Raw genomic sequence first — 20973 nt, forward strand, 5'->3', positions numbered from 1 at the left:
AATAAATATCACATGCTTTCATGTATATATGGAATCTAAAGAACAAAATAAACAACAGCAACAAAAGTGGAAATAAACTTAGAGATACAGCGAATATTTTGAGGGCTACTAGATAGGAGGGCATTTGGGGGATGGCAAAAAGGCAAAGGGATTAAGAGGTACAAATGGATAGTTGCAGAATAGACATAGAGATGTAGAGTATAGCATGGGGAAGGTGGCAAATAATATAATAAATATGTATGGGGAAGAAGAGTACTATATTTAGTGGAGTGATCACTTTGTGAGTTATGTGGATCTCTTTTCACTATGCTGTACAACTGAAACTGGTAATTATTGTACACCAACTATATATGACAAAAAAACACCCCTCATTGAATTGTATAATGTAAATATGAGCAACTAATTGTCTACTATGTTTCAGTAAAGTGGGGGGAGGGGGTACTTACTAAGTGAAAGCTCCTCTCAGCAGTCCAGTGGAATACAGCAGGAAAAATTACCAGATGAGTAGTTATGAAAGCAGGCATTTCCAGTCATTGCTAAATCATCTGACTTGAGCAGTTAAGAGGTGCTAGGTAATAAAATCCACCTCCTTCATTTATCTCCCCACACTGCTGAGAACTGTCACATATATGAGTCTTGTGACTCTAATGATGACCGTGATGCTCTGACTGATTCCAGGCAAGGGATATGAGAAGCCTCCCTCGTGCCTTTCCCAGACACCAATTCACCTGAGCAGCCACCCTGGCTGGCCCTCCTGCCCTTTCCTTCGGTCTGCCCTTTCTCTGGCTTCAGCGTTTATCTGCCTTGGTGTCTGAAAGAGGCTCCTTTCTCGATATTTCAGGATATTCCAGTTGTAATCCGAGGCCTGGAGCTCAGTCCTCATCTCAGGGTAGACCATCTACACCACCCTATTTGGGTATTTGAGTCAGGAGCTGCTCTCCCTGTCCTTGTTGCCAGGCTTAGCATAATGTCTGCTCTGAGAAGCTACTTTAGCCCTCCTGCAGGTCCTCTGAAGGTGGGCTTCACTCCTCTGCACCCTTCTTGCAGGCCATCTCACGGTGGCAGCACCTCTGGGGAGGCTCCTGTCACTGAGCCAGGGTGCCCCACAGCACTGCCTGACCCACCCTATGGGGATGCTGCTGTCTCGGCCTTGTCTGGAAGGCCCTTGCCCTCTCTGAATCTGAGTGCCTAAGTCCTTGGGTGGAGGGCAGTCAGGAAGTCACCAGACTCATGCTGGCTGGTTTTTACAGGTCTGCTCCATGTTGGGGCTTTCCCTGCATCTTTTCACACTGATGATGCTTCTCATCAAAACTAGTTCTCATGGGACAGCCACACATCTGTCATACCTCTCACTAGTTTAAATCCCCAAACAACCCTTCCAGCAGGACTTCCCTCCCTGCTTTTATACAGGAAAAAATTCAGCCTCAGAGATATCATTACTTGCCAAGGACATAGTCAGGATTCACATCCAGACCTGGACCCAAAGGTTCATTGATGTCTCACTGCTGCCCCTGGCCCTAACCTGCCTCTTAGGGTGGGGCTGAGCTGGTGACAGAGTCCTGGTGGCCAGCAGTGGCGATGTGCTCTCCACATGTGGAGTCCTGTGGTTCCTTGGGGGCACTGGGCACAGCAGCTCTGTGAGGCAGAGACGACCAGCCCATTTTACAGACTGGATAAGTAAGGGCAGAGAGGCAAGGTCACTTGCTCAAAAACATAGACTGTTAACCTTGTCTGTCCTACCCTAAAGAGAGAAAGTTTAGCAGTGACCTAAGCTGAAAATAAAAGGAGTTAACTTTTGAAGGCAGAATTTCTGTCTTCAAATGGGGTGTGTGTGTGCGTGTGCGCATATGTGTGTGTGTGTGTGTGTGTGTGTGTGTGTGTGTGTGTGTGTGTGAGCTTTTTGATTTCCTTCCGGTCAGAGCTCTCAGGAGGGAGGAAGGCAGCTGTGCTTTGGTGGCCGGCAAACCTGGCTTCAAACCTGATCACACGTTAGACAAAACCCCTTAACACCTTCCCTTGCTGAGTCTCAGTGTCCTACTCATAAAATGGGATCAGTACTGCAAGCCTCACAGGGAATTTTGGGCAGGCTCAAATGACACACATAGTCCTGATATACCCGTGGGAAGCACAGTTTCCACTGCCATGTTCAGAGTCATAAGGCTTTTCTAGAGTCCCCTTCTCCATCAACTATCCTTGTCAAATCTTTGTTCCCAGGTCCAATTGCTGGTAGCCAACAGAAACCCACTTTGGTATGTAAGAAAGAAAAGAAGCTCCTTGTATCTCATTGTCTCTATTCTGGGGATTGGGCCCCGGGGACAGGTTTGAGAAAGCAGCTGGTGAGCGGCTGGGCCCAGGCCCACTTTATCAGCACAAAGCCCGCCCAGTGTGAGCACCAGGTCCTCCTGCAACTGTCTGATAAGGGGCTCAGCTCTGCTTGGGAGACTTATCAGGGGCAAGCCTGGGTGAAGGAGCCATTTCCATCAGCGTAAATGAAGGGGAGGGAAAAAGGGTTCCCAGGAGAAGTATAATTCCCTTGCACTCAGACACAGCCAAGATGGCTACCTGCCTGTGAGGTAAACATCTGCACACAGCTGGTGCAGACAGGGCTCAGGACAAGGCATCTAAGCATCCCCCTCAGGAGCAAATGGAGACCCCCCAGATATGAGTCTGAAGCTCATAAAGGCCTGAGCTGAAATCAGGCTAGTTCTCTAAGGGCACTGACATTCCAGTCTCTTCGACATGTGCATATGGTGTTGGTGGTGGTGGGGGTGGGTGGGGCAGGCAGTGTTTAAGCATGAAGCCATTTGTCTCCTTAAAACTGTAGCACATAAAGCACATGGCATCATCAAGAGGAGGGCACTAGCTGTCTGTAGGTGAGCCTGTGGGGCACAGAGGCTGTGGAATCAAAAGATGCCTGAATTGCAGTGCTGGCTCTGCTATTTGCTATTGGTGTGGCCTTGGGACAGTTACCTATACCTTTCCCAGGAACACTCAGGACACCCAGCTGTAGGAGGGCCCGGAACCTCTTCTCAACAGGTGTGCAATAGCACGCTCCTCCTGGTGGGCTGCAGGGAGGACCAAGTGAGATCAGAAGTGTAAATGTGAGTGAGACACTCCAAGTACAAACAGATGCCCAGGCAGCTAGACTTCCAGCAGGGCCTTCGAGTGGAGGTGACAAGTCATTCACTTAAGTAGCAACTGGAATCCCACACTGGGATCATGTTATCTGCAGGGAGGAGACACTCAGGATGAGCTGCTGTGCTGTGTTTAAGTGGCTTTGGATTTCCTCAGACTAAGCATAATGGTATGCAAATATGAAACAAGTGAAAACACTCTCCCAATACCCTTCAGTATGATGAACCTATTGATTGTCACCTCTGACATGGGTGGGTTGGGGAGAGACTGGGGTGATAGCATCCTGGGTTCTAACCTGATCTGTAGGAGCCTGGACTGGTCTCATCACCTCTCTGATTTTGGGAGATGCCTATATTTCTAGGCTGTGCTTTCATTCTGCGAGGGAAGACTGGGTGAAGCTGAGCATGGTGCAGAGACTTCCCTCTCTGGGCAGATGGCAGCTTGGATCTCAGAAGCAGCAGCAGCTCAAGACCACCTACGTCCACACCCTTTCCAGGTTCTCTTCTCCATGCCTGCTGGGCCAGCCCCTGCACTCAGGGGGAGAAGGCCTCTGCTCTGGGCTCTCTGCTGGGCTAGCACCCCCACCTTACATGGGTCCAGAATATGGGTGAAGGACCAATGCATATTCCTCCAGCCCTTGTGGGCTTGCTCATGTGTCCTCATCACACTCCTAGCTGCTCCCCGAGGGTCCTGAGTGTCCTGAAGAGTACAGGTTCTGGGGGCCAGGGGCATTGCATGCACACTCATTCCCTGTAGAGCCAAGCACTGTCCTGCAGAAAAGCTTCAGTCAGAGGTACAATTAGCAATATCAGAGAGGCTTCTGAAAGCCAGCCTGAGTGTGTGTGTGTGTGTGTGTGTGTGTGTGTGTGTGTGTGTGTGTGTATAAAACTAAAGCATCTTTCAGGAGCATCGAGAATAAACTGGGCCATTGGCGAAGTCCTTCCTGCCCCTCTCCTGTGTTTTAGGCACTCCTCAGGAGCTTCCACCATCTCCTTCCTTCCCTCTCAGCTCCCACCACAAGCAACACTGTCCCAGGGCCCTCCTCTCAGCCCCTTGCTAGAGATGCTGAGATGCTGAAAAATTCTCCTCTCAGGGTCATGAGCATCCTAGCAGGGGGCTTGGAGGCCCCAGGACTCAGGATAATGGTGGAATTCCAGCATCTAAAACAGGTGCTGAGAGATAGTCTCGTTGTCTTCTGGAACTTCATCTCCTAGTTTACCTTTCCAACCCTTCTCTCCCAGCCACACTGGCCTCCTGGCTATTCCTGATCAGCTGAGTCTCCTTCTGCTTCAGAGCCTTTGAACTTGCTATGTGCTCTGTCTTCTACATATTCTCTTAGATATTCCTGTGTTTCCTTTAGGTTTTTGGGTTTCCTTTAGGTCTTTCTCCAACATCATCTCCCCCAGTGGAGACTTCTCTGGTCATGCTCTTTAAATGGCACCCCTTCTCACCCTTTGACCTTCTCTATCTCTCATTCTGGCTTGAATGTCTACCATAGCATTTAGCACTGTCTGACAACTGAACATTTTACTCATGTGTCTTATGTTCATTTGTCCATCCTCACTGGAATGTAAGCTCCCCTTTCAGATTTTGCTGTTGGTTTGTCTACTGTCACATCCTCAGGGCCTCTGCCAGGGCCTGACACATGGTAGGTGTTCAATACCTGTACATGGAATGTAACTCCAAGACTAACAGCTTGCTAAACCCACCATTTTATAACTAGCCAAATGGGACACACTTCTTCCCCAGAATCTTCATTTCCAAACCTGAGAAGAGGGGAGAGGCCTCAACAGGTCAGGTGCAGTACACCTGGCCTGACACTGGGTGTGGAGTGGTGTGTCCCTTGGCTTGGGCTCTGGGTGACAAGCGCTGTTCTTTGAAGATGGGGGTGAACTGGCTGGCCTTCCAGCTGTAGGTTCAAGGAGAGTCTGTCTGAGATGTAGTTGTTCTTTCTACCCCCGTCCCGTTGAGGTAAGGACTGTCTGCTGGGAAGCAGCAGGACCCCGAGAGTGTGTTTTTACAGAGGGAGTGATGAGAGGACAAGAGAAGGAAAAGACTACAAAGGAGACCCTCCCTTTGTAGCCTGGGAAGATCAGGTCACAAGAATCAAGGGACTTCATGTGTGCTCCAGTTAGCCAGGTCTGGTCCGAGCGGGTCTCACTGGCTGCTGCATCTTGGCTACAGGTGTTTCTTCCATCCATGAAACTGTGGTGTCCTCAGAGAAAGGTACAATGGAGGCCTGGTGGACCCTAAGCCTAGATGTTAAGCCATGGGAGATTTACCTGCTGGTTTAAGTCAGAAGTTGGCAAACTTTTTTGATAAAGGGCCACATAGTAAATAGTTCAGGCTTTGTGGGCCATGTAGTCTTTGTTACAACTCTGCCACTGCTGCACAAAAGCAGCCATGGACACATGCAAACAAATGGGTGCAGCTGTATCGCAACAAAACTTTATTCATAAAAGCAAGCTGCAGGTTAAACTGAGCCTGTAGGCCTTAGTTTGCAGGTCTTGGTTTAAGTCTCTGTGTCACTTAGTCTCTCTCTTCCCTTTCAGACTAATATTTGCTGAGTGCCTGCCCCATGCTTGGCCTGGGACTTCATCTACACCTTTCTCACTCAAGGTGCCTGTGGGGTCAGAGCCACTGAGTGACCTACCTGCACCTTGAACATAGCTGTCATACCTGAAACCTGTACTTTCAATCCATGTGATGCTCAGCTGTTGGAACAGACACACTGTCCACGGCCGTGACCTCCTTTACGGATTATAGAACCTGGCTGTACCCAAGCTCACTGCATCCTGAACACCTTGTGAGGTTGTGAGGACATAGGCACCAGGGTCATGGAGGTCAACATGGCTGAAATCACTATCCTGAGGTCACCCTCACTGGTTAGCAGTGGAGTCAACACAGCAGGTGGTGAGGCGGCCTGGGTGAGTCCTGCCTCTGATTTAAACCTTATGCAGGGTTGAGGCCATCTCTGTCAGTGAGGGCTGTGACCTGGACCTCTTTTACTTCTCTGGCTGATCACACTGATGGGTGAGGATCTGTCACAGAAGGATTCTCCAGGAAATCCTGAGCTCTGGGATGTCAGGTCCATGAACAGAACAAGTGGCCTACCCAAGTGGCCATAGCCTGGTTATCCTGAAGGCTTGGTTCAGGAAGGCTGGGGGAGATCTGAGCAGCAACCTGAGGCAGTACGAGGGTCTCTGAGTGATGGTTGTTGGCTCAGAAAAGACATCCTGAGTTGAGGCTGAGGAGAATGCTACCCTATGCTCATTTCTTGGAGATGGCCCCAATCACAGGAACTCAAAGAAACACCAGGACTCAGGGGCAGGAGGCAGGGCAGGGAGAGGTCAGCCTTTTAGCCACCCAGACAGTAAGCCTCTGTTCTCACAGCCAAGGGGCAAGGAGGGCAAGACATGACCAGGAACTCAGATAATTGTGCCTCTGGGCAGTGCAACCTCAGAGGCTTTTACCAAAGGCACTACCCTGGAAACAGAGAGAGAGAAGGACAGTGAAAAATTGGGTGGCAGAGATCAAAGCCTCAGGAAATGAATGGCCCAGAAGTATTCCTGAGTGGGAAACAGAGTCTCATAGGGCATCTGAACTTTGAAGGAAACCACAGATTTCATCTGCCTTTGACTACAATGTCCTCAAAGATATATTTTGATTTTCTCCAGCATTGTTTGTTTTCTAGAGGAGTGACAAACATTATTTCACTCAAATGAGTTGTTTTAAAATAGCATGTTCCAGATGTCTTTTCAGAAACTCCATGATTCTTAAATAGGAAATGACCTAGGGCTAATTACCAAAGCCTGTGATAATAAATACAGTTAAAAAGCCTATTGGAACCAATTTTCTTTCACTGCTCTTGTGAAAGAAAACTTTGTTTTCCTTTGAAACTCCCCATTTCCTGTGTGTATGAAAAGTGAGGATGTGAGGGGTTAAAAGATGGCCAAAGGGTTGGACCACTTGGGTTCAAATCACAGCCCTGCAACTCACAACTGAATCCTGTGTGCTAAAGGTGGAGGTGCAACCTGAAGACTTACCTCACAGTGACAGAGGACAGCTAGTGTGAATGACTGCTGCTGGCTAGCTAACATTTCCTTGGCACATGTGACAGGCCAAACCATTCCTGTACATAGTGGGTCCCTGTACAGGTATGCTACTCTGTTTTTACACCCTTCCTTGCAACTTGTCCCTACTTAAGTCATTCCCAGTTTCTCGAAAATTGGCATTGATCACTGACAACTTCATCACAAAATCTTAGTTCAGCAAGACAAAACTATTGTTAAGCAGAAATTCACCATAAATTTAATATTAGCTATCAATATTAGCTAACTTATACTTGGGGGTTATACCTGAAGTTATTCTTCAAACATTTGGATATTGATTTAGCTGTTTCAGTGAATAATCACAAGACACAGGCAATTTGATCTGAAACTTGAAATCTTTTGACAAGAAATTTCTCACTACGAGGACTGAGTACTTTTTTTTCCTGTCATGGTGTGTATTCTGCTGTCTCAAGAGCCCACCATGCTTTGAGGGTGGGAATCTTGTATATGTTGCTTGTCTCCTCTTCAATTCCTAGAGCAGAGGACAGGATACGGACATTTCTATTGATAAACCAGGGATGGGATGTATATGATGGTTAGTAAACATTTGTGGATAAACTGGTTTCGGAATTTTCCATCCAATTTGCTTTCCAATATTTCAGATTTTTTTCATGGAATCTGAATGTTCTGAAGTTTGATAAGAACTTTTCTCATGGAATTCACTGGTAAAGCGATTGACAGCTCTTTGTACATTGCAGTCTGGCTATAGGCAAATATTTAACCGCACTGAGAGCATTTGATGGCTTCATGTGATGTAAATGTCTAGTATGGAAAGATCTTCTGAGATCCAAGCCCTAGTGTGCATCAGTGGCAACAAAACAAAATATGATTGGGCATCAGTTAACCATTCCAGAAGGTGCCAAACAGAAGTTTACAAACTTGGTTACATGAAACCTTCAGCATCCAGAGATGTCTTGAGAGTGAACCATCAAACGGGTACCTTAGAGTGTGGTCACCAGGCCTCTTATCTCTAGCACAACTGCAGCTGATGGGCTCTATCTCTTACATATTCAGACTTCATCTAAGAATTTATTTTGTAGAAATGTCATTTCTGATAAAAATAATAGCAGTAGAAATTTGTAGCTGTGAGATTTTTGTGTATGCCTTCCAGGGTGGGAACCCTAGGTGGGAAGCCACTTCTTATGGAGGTTCATGGATACATGGCCTTCATTCTAGAGGGGACCAGAACCATTTCCTGTACCTAAGCCAAGTGTAGCTGTTGGCCTGGGGGGCCCAATGGCTCTGAATGGTGTTTTAACTATTTCGCCCTCTCGGGTGTTACCCCACTCCCCAATAAGGCTGAAGACCCATTGAAGACAAGGTCTCTGTCCCCTGTCTACTGTGCAGCCCTTGCCCAAAGGAGGGGCTCTCTGGCTAAAATCAAAGTGCATAACTTATTCATGGTAATCCCAATGTGGCACTCTGAACAGAAAGCTGAAGGCTTGTGGCTTGTGTCACATGCTACCCAAAGGGTCGCTGAAGACATGACACTTATAAAAGGACCTCAGGTCATGTAACAGGCTGGGAGTGAAGAGGGGTGCATATAGATTTGAATCTGGGAACTGGCCCAAATTTGATTTTGGTACATGATTGTGTGGCTCAGATAACCTACCAGAGGGAAGATTTCCTTTATTAATAGACTCATTAAAAGATTCCTGTCTTTGTTAATAGACTTGGACTTGGTTCAAGAAGGGAAAGCATGGGAGAAGCAGTGCTGAACTCAACCCCCAAAAAACCCTAAACCACCTTGCCGAATTCTCCAAAACTGTGTGCCTCTGTTTGCCATGTGGGATTTAAAGGGTCTGGCCTGAACACCACACTGACCTCAGGGGAGATCATCGACAGAGGGGCTTTGAGAGGCAGAACCCAGTGCGATAGCTGGGTGCACTGCAGCCATTCCAGACTGAGGCACAGAGATGGGAAAGGTGTTTGAAAAATGATGGTGTAAAAAACGGTTTTAAAAGCACACCAAAGGCCAAAGATGCTGTAGGCAACAGTTTTTCCATATGTTTTCAGTTATCTCTGGGAAGTCAGAAGAACCCATGGATCTATTTGCCCTGCCCCAGATTGAACCAGCCCCCTGAGAGTGCCCCTCTGCCTTGAACCTGGGGGGAGACACCAGTCTGTTGCTGAGAAATGCAAGGAAGTAGTGTGTGTGTGTGGGGGGGGGGGGTGGGCAGGGAGGGGAGAGCAAGCTACAGGGTAAGGTAGGGTCAGCGTCAACAGTTTCTTCCTTTTGGTAACGATGCAGTCTCAGCATCCTCAACATCACACACATCCTCACCACCCCGCCCCCCCCCCCCCGAAGAACATGGTGAATGAGTTTCTGTGGTGCAAACAGTGAGCTTTACGAGGTTGACACATGTACTAGTCTTGTTCCATCTCCTACACCTGGCTGTGTGAAATCTCTCAAGTCACTTAACTTCTCTGAGCTTCACTTTATTTCCCTGTTGAAGAGGAGGAGTAGTATCTCTTGAAGAAGAAAGGATACAGATTCGAAAGTGCCTAGCGAAGTATAACATACATTGCAGTAATAGTCCCACAGCTTGTGATATTTCAACAAAAGACAAAGCCTCCAGCCGAAGGGTGGCTCTGTGATGGAGGCATTCCAGGAATTGGTGGGGGCATTATTCTCTCCTAGTGCCCTTGTAGTGACCCTGAAAGGCAGCTGCCCACTGCTTCCCGGGGAGAGTGGGACCTATACGTAGGTTGGCCTCAGTTGGCAGGACTCTCACAGTCACAACCGGGTCCTTGTGTGCCACTATGAGTGTTTCATTAGCAGCTGTTGGGCTACCAGGTGGGGGCTGGCAGAAGAGGGCTGAGCCAGCACAAGTGGCCTGGGGTAAGGGTGGATAAAGAAAAGCCTTCTCTCCTGAGGCAGGGTGAGTGACCTCAGGGCTACATGGAGCTGGGCACACAGGCAAGGCGGCATGGGCAAGCCTCTCCCAGCATGGTGGCTGCTGGAAACAAACATTTTTGTGGGTCTCTAAAAGCACTGCGGACCCTAAGCACTGCATCTAATGTTCAAGTTGAGCCTGGCTGAGCCCTTCCCAGAAAAACTTGCTGTATGTGAGTATGGGCATGAGGGGTTGACCGTGGCTCTCAGCAAGTAGCATTACCTCTCAAGCTTTGGAATCATCACAATCAAAATGGAGATAAAATGCCTCCCTAAGGGCTGCTGGGGGTGAAATGAAATAACTTATTTCAGGTGAAGCTTTGAGTCAGTGAGAGAGTCACCATAAGAGGAGAATGGGTCAGGATAATTTATAGAATTTGTAGAAAAGGAAAAAAAGAGATCATGAAATTAACAACAACAACAACAACAAAAGGACCAATCCATATTTCCAGCCATAGATGAGAACTTAAGGAGGGCAATTCAATGACAAGTTAGTCTCAGGGCACAATCACAAAAAGCATGGCCCAGATTCCCCAAAGGAGCTTAGGCATGCAGTGCAGGCTGGGAATGGGGGAGAGGTACCCCTTCCAGGAGGGGGTGACTGCATTAAAGAGCTGCTGAGAGTGTCCCTGCTGTGAACTCGGTCAATGACAACACCAAGGAAAAGAAAGACGTAACTGTGAGAGAAGACGTTGAAAGGTAGAGCATTTGAGGAGCCAGGTGAGAAGGGAATGGGGCTTCATATGGGCACAGGTTAGGGTGCACAAGGAGTGCTGGGCAGGGAGAGGTCAGTGGGATAAGCCAAGGGGAATCCAGACCACTGCAGGCCACCGAGGGGTGAGTCTTTCACTGGACTGGGAAGGGATGCTGGTGAATTTGGGACCCACAGTGCTCTGTGTAGATCAGGATTTATCTACATTGGTTGGAACTTCAAATTCATTCATTCATTCATTCATTCATTTAATGTTTTTAAAGAACCTTCTCTTCCCCATGGAGAACGAGGCAGTGAGATCCCTTTTGCTAAGGGGCTGATATTCAGGTGAGGCTGGAGAGCAAGGAAGGCCCTCCCAGGGTACCACATAATAAACCTGAGCTGCTGGGCCCTCACGTGTTTTCTGGGCTGCTCTCCACAATCTGATAGAAACACAAAGGGGCAGACATGTTGGAGGCAGCTCTCACAGCTAAGGAGGGAGCAGCTGCCCCATAGGTCGGAGGGCCTTTCTTGGGCTCTAGGACCTGGATAGACTGTGCCATCCTGTCTGTGGGTATTATTTTCCGTGGTAAATGGACAAACAGATAAGACCTGGGAATAAGGAAGAGCTAGACAGTGGGAGGGAGCCAGCATTCATTTAAGACACATTCAAGACTAAGTGAGTAGCACTGATGAATGTATACCAGACACTATGCTAGGAACTTTATCTATAACACATTTAATTTTGAGAACAAATCCTGAGGTAAAAATAATCATCATCTCCATTTACCCGCTCAAGACCAGCTTTAGAATTTGTGTGGGTCAGTGCAAAATGAAAATGTAGGGTCTGGAATTCAAAATTAAGAATTTCAAGATGGCAGCAGTGGAGTATTGAACATAGTGAATGTGGGCCGTCTCAGGGCAGGGCCCTGCATGACTGCACAGGTTGCATGCCCATGAAACCAGCCTTGCCCTGGATGTGAACTGAGACACACAGAGGCCGGGCAGCATGTGTTCAATGCCATAGCCAGGTCCGAGCTGGTCCACGCTTAAACTCAAATCCTTGAACTCCAAAGCTGGTGTTCTAACCTTCTCATCACTAGCAAATCAATGCAAAGTGTATTTGGGTTAAATTGTTAAAAAAAGGATAGAAGAGGGACCTGAACTTGAAGCCTCTACTTGTTAAAGGCTGTGTGTAAAGTTCTAGAGAGAGTGTTTGCTGAGCACCACAAGAGAAAGTGTCATTCCACAGCTAGTGGACTTTGCTGTCCAGTGAACACAGAAGCCACAGACTGGGGCTTAATACAAAAGGCAGGCATGAATGCTTTACCTGGTTTTAATCTGGCAAACCATATTTTCCTTCTTTTTAAGACTCTGCTGAGAATGAGTGTGCATACAGCTACTGTTAAAATGTGAATGAAGATTCTCCTTTCCAGAGTCCAAGGGAGAAAAAACGGGTAGCAGGCAGCTTGCACAGTTGAACCCCTCATAAAAACGTGCATTGCATGCAGAAGTGGGGCAAGACGGCTATGCTCTCTACAAGTGATGCGCCAGGCACATTCAAAATTGAGATAAAATGCCTACATCAGGGTGTGACGGGCGCAGTGAGATGACAGGGCAGCCTTGCCCAGGGCTCGCCCCACACAAGTGCCCGGAAATTCCAGCTCCCTTCAGCTCTACATAGTATGTTGGCCACAATGTTTTGGCAATAAGAGAAGGGAGGTGTGGCTAAAGAAACAAGAGAGAATGTAACAAAGTGTCATAAGGAGTTATTCATCATAGTTGTTTTAAATTCTGTCCAATAATTCCAACATTCCTGCCATGTCTGCTTCTGAGCCTTGTTCTGTCTCTTCAAGTTATGTTTTCTTTTCGCCTTTGGTATGCCTTGAAAATTTTATTGACGGCCAGAGATGATGTACTGGGTAAAAGGAACTGTTGTGATGTGGTGGAGAGGTGGGGAAGGGGACGTACTCAACAGTCCTGTGATCAGGTCTCTCTCTGTCACAAGTATTTCTCAGTTTTTGTCTCTCCCTTTATGTGGGGCAGATGGCTAGAGGGGGCTGGAGTTGGGTGTTTCTCTTCCCAGGTCTGTTAGGCTCTGATAACACCACACCCTAGCAGGTTAGGCTCTGGGGACTAGATTTCCTGAGGGCAGGATTTGTTAAGAACAGCTGTCCTGGTGTAATTCCAAATGGTTCCTTTCCCCATCCACTGCTGGAACTGCAGTGTGTGGAGAGATCTTTCTGTGATATTTACCATGGGGACCTGGTTGAGTTCCAGGAGGTAAATCTCACAATATTGTGGAGCCCCCATGACTGGGTCCCCTGGAGTTTTAACTCTCAGAGTCGTCTACACTGAGCCTCCTGCAATGTATCAATCTTAAAAGAGTCATTAATGAGAACTACTGAAGATGTCCGTCCAGAGGAAGGGCAGGGCTTCAGAGCTAAGCAGGTGGCAGCGAGTCCTGCTCAGCTGCTGTCCCCAGGCAAGGCAGACCCATCTGTTGGCTCATCTGTGAGGTGGTGATAACCACACAGGCTCTCTGTGGCTGCAAGCGCGGGTGAGGGGAGCTGTGTACGGGCCTTGCTCAACCCGCCTGGCCTGTGACGGACCCAGTGTCCTGGGCATGAGAGGAAACTGGCTTTTGTCAGCATCTGCTATGCTAAGATTTTGCACATTGACATTTCTTCTGGAAGAATTTATGGAAGTTAAAATTTATAGTAACTAAGGGCAAAAGCCAGCATTCCCTCAGAAGTTCAGATTACGTAAAGATCTGAAGAAAACCTTAGGCAAAGAGGGGGGTGGTGGGGAGGCAGGGAGAGGAAGGGGAGGGAGGGAGAATATAAAATGGGACTCAATGCTGAGTGGGAAGGAAAACTAGGTGCTGACTGCTGGAGCCCATCAGTTGTGTTCCCAGAATCTGTTTTGGTATGACTTTCTGTCTGTTTTAATTTATTATGTATTGCCATCCATGTATATGCCAAGTTCTGAATGAGAAGCTATTGAGCATATAATTTTTTAAAAGGCGTTTTTGGCCTTTGTAATGGACATAGGCCTGGGAGCAGTGGCCTTCAGGTCATGTGTGCAGTCATCCATCCATTTCTGAGTCACTTCCTGGGCACCTCTCTGTGCCAGGCCCCAGGAGCGGACCAAGTAGGGTCACGGAGACCTTTGGGGGGGTCAGAAGTCCATTAAGGGAAGCAAATGCAGTAATCTGTTGGGGCTGAGAAGTGTCCCCAGGGCCATGGTGGGTGTTTTTCTAGTGTCAGGAGGGTCCTGGGAGGTGGCAGTGCATAAACTAGGCCTAAACTGACAAGCAGGTGTGAGCCAGTCAGACAGTGCATGTGTGCATCTGCGCGCACACGCGCACGTGTGTGTGTGTGTGTGTGTGTGTGTGTGTGTGTGTGTGTGTCTTTGGAGGGGAGGGTGTTATCCAGAGAGTCCAGAGGGTGAAGCTGGATAGGCAGAGTGGTCTGGACATGAGGAGGGGCCGTGAGAGGAGGCTCTAGGGCAGCCTGAGATGGCTGTGGAAGGCAGCATGGGCAGAAGCAGCTGGCCCAGTGTGGGTTAGGTCTGACCACAGAAAAGGGAGTGATGGCAGGCAGTGGTGGACCGAAGTTGGACCTCAGGCATGGCTTAAAAGCCATGGGTTTGGGGGCAGGTTCTAAGTGTCTATGACACACGCAGTCCCTCTATGTGCAAAACCACAGCACCGACTTCCCGGTCAGCTCCCACGGTGGGAGGGCAACAGAGCTCAGCAACAGCAGGCCCGCACGCACCCTAATGTCTCCCTCAGGGTGGCCTTTGTAGCTCTGGGGTCTGCAGTCTGTGTCCACAGCCTGGTTGAGGCCTCAGTCCTTGGTAGCCCTGGGGTAGGTCATCGCCCTGAGCCTCCAGCGTTTCATCTCTGTAATGGGTAAGAAACAGCCTGTGAGTACAGGCTGCGAAGGGTGGCCTGTGTGAGGCCCACTGCAGCGTTGGGCATACAGGTGCTGCTATTGCTGCCGTTACATTATCTGAAGCCAAACTGCAGCTGTTTGCAAGGGAAACTCGGGAGATTACCAGCACATGCAGGCCAGGTTTGCGCTGATACAGCTACAGCAGCCATAGATACCACTACTGCTGGGCATGGTGCCAAACCTTTATTCTCTTGTTCATCATGTGATTCCCATGAAGTAGCTGTTATCACTCCTACATACAGATGAGAAAACTGAGGCTCTTAGGTATTACCTCTCCAAAGCCAGTAAACGTTGGAGGTGGCATCAACCCCAGGGCTGACTCCACAGCATGTGTGGGACTCCGGTTCCCGCTCTGCCTCTAGCTTGCCACGAAAGGGAGGGATGCGTCATTAACTTCTAGGGCATGTTTCCTCATAGGGGGCAGGAATCTGACAGGAAATAGGCATAAGCCATAAAGAGGCATTTCCCAGAAAAAGAAATACACTATCTTCTGGGGGTATGAAAACTTGCACAGCCTCACTTGTAATTACAAAAGCACATTCAAAATTGACAGTGTGTTTTTTTGATCAGATTGGCAAAGATAAAAACTGCACAGTGTGAGTAGGCAAATGGCAACTTTCACTTCCTGTTGGTGAGTGTTAGAGATCATGCGACCTTTTGGAAGGCACATTTTCACTATCTATTAACGTTTTAAATGTACACACTCTTTGTCCCAGAAATTAAATTCTGGAGGGAATTTATCCAGAAATGATGTAAACACATGCAGGTAAAACTCTATTTACAAAGGTTTTCATGGCAGCACTGTGTCACTGGTTAGAAAAAAAAAATCAAAGACAGTATACAACCCAGAAGTCCATTCAAGGAGGAAAAAAATAACCAATTCATTTGTATATTCATAAATCCAAACTATGCCCTGAGAAGAAGTTACTCTACATATGGTGGTAAGGTATAATCTTTAAGATATATTCTTAAGAAAAAAGTAGGATGGAGTAGAAGACATAAAAGTTTCATTTTGTAAAATAAAAAGTATTGTGTATACCAACAATACTTGGAGAAAGATTCTCATAAATCAATAAAGTACTTGCCCTTGAGGTAGGTGGAAGGTGTCTTCCTCTTTCCTATTATTAATTCTTCAATCAGTGTTCAAATTTATTTATTTTGTTTTAAGCTTGTGTTTGTTGGGCCCATTGAGTTTGCTCAGTCTCTAGAAGATGTTTTGGTTGAGGCTCGAGAATGGCATTTGCCATCCAAAGAGGCAAAACAGACTTTACTTGCCAACCTCCTCCCGCTGGTGACGGCCTCTCCCTACTTATTGCAGATGGACTGATGTGCTCCCACTGAAAATACAAGATGCCTCTTACCCCACAGGACTCTTTCACAGGGTGTTCTACAAGTCCCCAGAAATAAATGCCCAGCCATAGCACCTTAAACAGGCCCAGTCACTGACTAGAACTCCCTTCTCGACCGATATCTGGAGAGGTTTAGCAATGGCTCAGATGTAATTTCTTTTGGCACTGGATGCAATTCTTTCTGCTCTGCCAGAGGTGATGAATTCTATACAAAGCTGCCAGACCTGGCCATCTCCTCACTGAGTGTTGACCTCTTCCATCCAAGGGCAAGGCAATGGATTTCTGCACATGATTCATTCGAAATAACTGGCATTAGGGCTTATGGGAGTTGGCTGAGCCCAGCTGGGTAGGGCAGGCCTGGCAGGGAGTGTAATAGCAGTTCCTCTCCATTCTAACCTCTGGTTCTGAGGAATAGTGATGTAAACTGAGAGACATCCTGCCTGAGTTAGCAGCAAGAAATAGGGCCCCATGGTTCTCCCATAGCAGAGATCCTGCCATAAATCAAGTCCTAAGGGTAATCTGGAATGGTATGTAAGTAATGGCTGCATCTTGTCAGTTCCAGAGAGCTGTGTTTGCAGTCATTGGTCAAGATCTGAAACTTGAACCCAGAGAACTGTGGTGTGGCTGGAAAGGAAGGGGCAGGGACAAGGCTCTGAGGCTGACAAGCCTGGCCTCTCCAGAATGAGAATGGCTACAGGCCTGTACTTCCTAAGTACCTGAACTGCAATGATTACAGTGGATCTGTCCTTTCAACCTTGGCCCTATACACAAACACATACCCCACCCCACCCCTACACACACATGAGCTCACTAGTGTCTTGATTCACACATACAGATGCACACATGTAAACACACCAACCATACAAGCTAACAGAGCCACAGTCTCACGTAAAATGAACAAAGATGCCTGACATTTATCTAGTACTTAGTATGTGTCGATCTCTGTGCTGAGCCATTTACACACACTTAGTTCTCACAACCCAAGGAGGAATATCCTACTATTACCTTTTGCTGATGATGAAACTGCAGTTAATAGAGGTTGGCTTGCCTCAGGGCCTTGGCTAAGAAGAGGTATACATGATCCCAGTGTGGGCAGCGTGGCCCTCACTCTGACTCCTGTCTGTGCACACTCAGATCCGGCTGAGCCATGTGCACACAGGCACACAATATACTGATCCAGACCTGGCCACACTCGCTCGATTTCACCCCTAAGGCCTCACAACCACCTGGATTTTAAAGACTTATATAAAACGACCGGGTGTCTCCATACCCATATCATTACCATATTAATTGTTTAACATGATTAGATTACAGGCTCAGAATGTCTCCTCTCTCACGGTTTCTAACGACTTAGCCAGTGTGGGGATAAGAGGAATAAACATTCATTTTTTAAAAAATAAATTTTAGTTTTTGATTGCAAAGCCCAACAAGGGCGAAGGGGTGGGGGCAGGGCAGCAATGTTTCTGAACATCCTCCCAACGAATCTCAGGGTTGTATGATTTCCTGTCAGCCAGAAAACAACAAAAAGAGCGGGTTTCCAAAAGAAAAAAAAAAAACAGACTCTGAGGAATTACAGGCCCTCAATGGTCAATGCGAGCGCCCCCTCCAGCATCTGTGCGGCCCTTCGAACACCAGACGGGGCCTGAGAACAAGTACCGGGATGATGGAGTCGATCTAAAGTTTTCTCCGAAAACACCCCATGTACCCTGCCTAGGAGGCCTGGAAACAGCTTTTGAGTTCTTTCTGGGCTGCTTAACGCTCTGCTTCTCCTAGTAGGTCCTTTTTTTATTCACTTAGGGGAAAGTTCTTGCCACAGATACTTCCCGACCAACACGCAAAGAAACAACGAGCAGACGCGGGGGTGGAAGTGCTCTGGGGACGCTCCAGGCCCAGGGCGCTCATCCAGCACGCCCGGGTCGGGGCGCAGAGAGCGGACCCGGCGCGCCAGGATGCGGAGCACACAGCTCCAGCGTCAGGGTCAGCGGGCGCAGAGCCCGCGCGCCAGGGTCTGGAAGCGCAGACCTTAACTCCAGGGTCGGTGGTGGAGCAGCACGGGGTCCTTCCAACGCCATACTGGCATCCCGCGCGACCGAGGCGCACCAAGACATGGGACAGTGTTGGTGTCCCGTTCTGAGCCCGGCATACCCCGGTTCACAGAGCCAGGGCACGGCCGGAGCCCGGCGGCTCGGCTAGGCGGTGGCTCGGCCGCTGCGCCCCTGTTCGGCCCCGCGGACTCCTCCCCGACGAGTACTCACGGTGGGGGGTTGGCGACGTTGCGTTGAGGTTGCTCATCGCCGACGGTGCCGGGCGCGGCCAAGCAGTGGGCCGAGGGGCCGCGCGGAGCGGTGCGAGGGTCGCACGGGCCTGCTCCTGACCCTCACCAGCTGGAGGAAGAGGCCCCTGGGTCACACTCCTCTGCGCGGGCCGAAGGGAGGGGCTCTAGCACCAGATAGGCAGACTTCATTTATTTATTTATTTTTTTTGCAGACTTGGCTGGTGGGGTTTCCACCCCTCCTCCCCCTTTTTTTAAACACGCCCGCCCACTTCTAAACTCTTTTATGCTCCAACTTCCCTGCGCAAGAATCACATTTTTCTAACTGTGTTTTTGTGTCCATCTGCGGCTACCAGATACAGAGGTTGTGGCTGAGAATTCCCCTGTGTGGACTGAAAAATTGCCAGATATGACATGACAGCCTGCCAAGGCAGTGTCCGGGACTGTGACCAAGTAGGGACAGACCTGCGTTTGAATCTTGGCTGGCTGTTCTGCCACTCAAGTGGTGTTGCCTCTCAGAACCAAGGGCATTTGTGGCCTGGGAAGGCGCTCCTGCCTTGCTGGCCCCTGGGAGGTGGGTGACCGGGAGCACTGTCCCAATTTATGGGTTAATGTTTGGGAAAGATTCTTAGAAAAAAGAATTGCTGGACAAAGGCCATGTGATTTATTTGGATCACTTTTGTCTGAGACTTCCAGACATAGTGGGGTTTGTGGAGAATTCTCTTTCCTTAGAGAACTAAACATTCAACTTGGATTTTACACTCTCTGTTTAGTTAAATGGAGTCTATCTGCATCCCCCCACAAAGAATGTTGTGTGAAATGTAGCATTATATGCGCTCCTCCCCAACCCCAGAGAAAGGCAGGGAGTTTAGACCATGTTACCCTTATATTAAATCGCAGCCCCAGGAGACACCCTGTACTCTTCACATCTGATGGCTGATCCTCCTTGTGGGGCTTTGCATTGTGGTTTACCTGACAGTCTCAGTGTACTGCCAGGGACAACCCCCCTCCTTTCCCTTCCCCCATTAAGGCTGCTCTGCTGTAACCCTGGGGCACTTTTGCAGCTCTTTCCATAAGGTGTATGTGGATGGCAGTACCATCCACATTTAACACAGTCTGATACTGTCCCTGGAGGTGTGCAGTGTGGATGCCCTCCCCAGCTCCTCTTGGGCTGGATGAACTCCAGGCATATCATTATTAGGACTGCTTGTCTGACACGATGGGAAAGTGCTCTTAATTTTCTTTAGTTTGATAACGAAGAACCTCACATTGCTTATAAATATTTAGTAAAATGTCCATATTGACTATATATATATATATATATATATATATATATATGTTGACTTCAAGTGAACTATTCATAGAATGCCTTTGGCTGGGTGTGGACACTTTTGAGTCTTGATTTTCCCATCCATATCTTGGAGACAAAAACGCTTACATCCTAGAGTTTTATAGAGGCAGTGTGTCTAAAGTAACAGTGGGCAGAAAAACCATTTAATAGAAGTTAGCGATGATTACTGTAACAGTTCAACGTTTTGTTTTGTAATACATGTAGGCCTGTGTTGGATAACAGTACCCTGTGTCAGAGTTCACAAATTAAACAACTTCGATTCTCTGAAATGTAGCTGTGGAGATGAAAGGAAGCCAAAAGACCGACCAGGTGAGCAAAGGACAAGTTCCCAGGTCATCTCACCTCACTTATGGGAGGACTTTTCAGAGGCTCACTTATAGCCTTTAGACATAATCAGAAGACATTTGCTTACTTAATTTCTCAGGTTAGAATAGCTTAAAAGCACTGAAATATAACAAGAATTCCTTAGAGGAAGCCAAAAAACAAATTAACTAAACAACCAAGGTAGAAAGCTCAACAAACTTTAAAGGTCAACTATAAGAGCAAAAGTAGCATTTATCATATAACCAAAGCATCTGGGCTCCAGCTAGGAGTGGCGGCTGTGATGGCACCAGGGCAGTCAAAGAACCAGGGCTCTAGGGCTCCATCTGTGTTTGCTTGCATCTTCACTGTCTTCTAGCTGGGGAACTTTTAGCATTTTACTTAACTTTTCTGAGCTATGAAATTGGAGCAATCTTCAAAATTTTATTGTTGCGAGTAATACATTAAATAGTTAATAATTAATGGGATAACACCCAACACATCAGAGTTAATGATATCATATCAGTTCCTTTTCCCCTCAGCGGCACTCTTGGTTCATAGTAAGCACTCCAAGCCATTCGGAAAAGAAGACAAGTAATGTTTAATAAAATAATGAGTAGTTATTTAATTAGCAAGGAAACATTTGATATATTTTAGAAGATTTAAGCATGGAGATATCTAATTTTAAGGAAACGAACCTTTAAGGAATCTTCTTATTTTAAGAAGGTAAAATAATTACATGAAAAATTAGATTATATTTTTCTGATATTAACTTACAGGAATGCATTATTAGTGTTTCTATGTGTTGGATATTTATGAATGGAGTAGAAAGAACTCAGGTATATTTTACAATAAAACTGTTATCTCATTTAATTCTCATAAATATCTTCAAAGAGGATATTTTCAAG

At 47.5% G+C, this 20973-nt stretch overlaps 1 protein-coding gene across 1 annotated transcript in view; it reads right to left on the reverse strand.

Moving 5' to 3' along the window:
- The window catches only part of GYPC (glycophorin C (Gerbich blood group)), a 48451-nt gene extending 29792 nt beyond the window's left edge, over window positions 1–18659 (reverse strand). The window contains exon 1 of the mRNA XM_016154628.2: window positions 18398–18659. Within this exon, the coding sequence (XP_016010114.1) occupies window positions 18398–18434 (37 nt within the window). The 5' untranslated portion in view covers window positions 18435–18659. The remainder of the gene's footprint in view (window positions 1–18397) is intronic.
- Window positions 18660–20973: the final 2314 nt, after the last annotated feature.

The sequence above is a fragment of the Rousettus aegyptiacus genome, unplaced genomic scaffold (genome assembly GCF_014176215.1).
Source record: "Rousettus aegyptiacus isolate mRouAeg1 unplaced genomic scaffold, mRouAeg1.p scaffold_m13_p_2, whole genome shotgun sequence".
In the NCBI taxonomy this organism is placed as follows: Eukaryota; Metazoa; Chordata; class Mammalia; order Chiroptera; family Pteropodidae; genus Rousettus; species Rousettus aegyptiacus.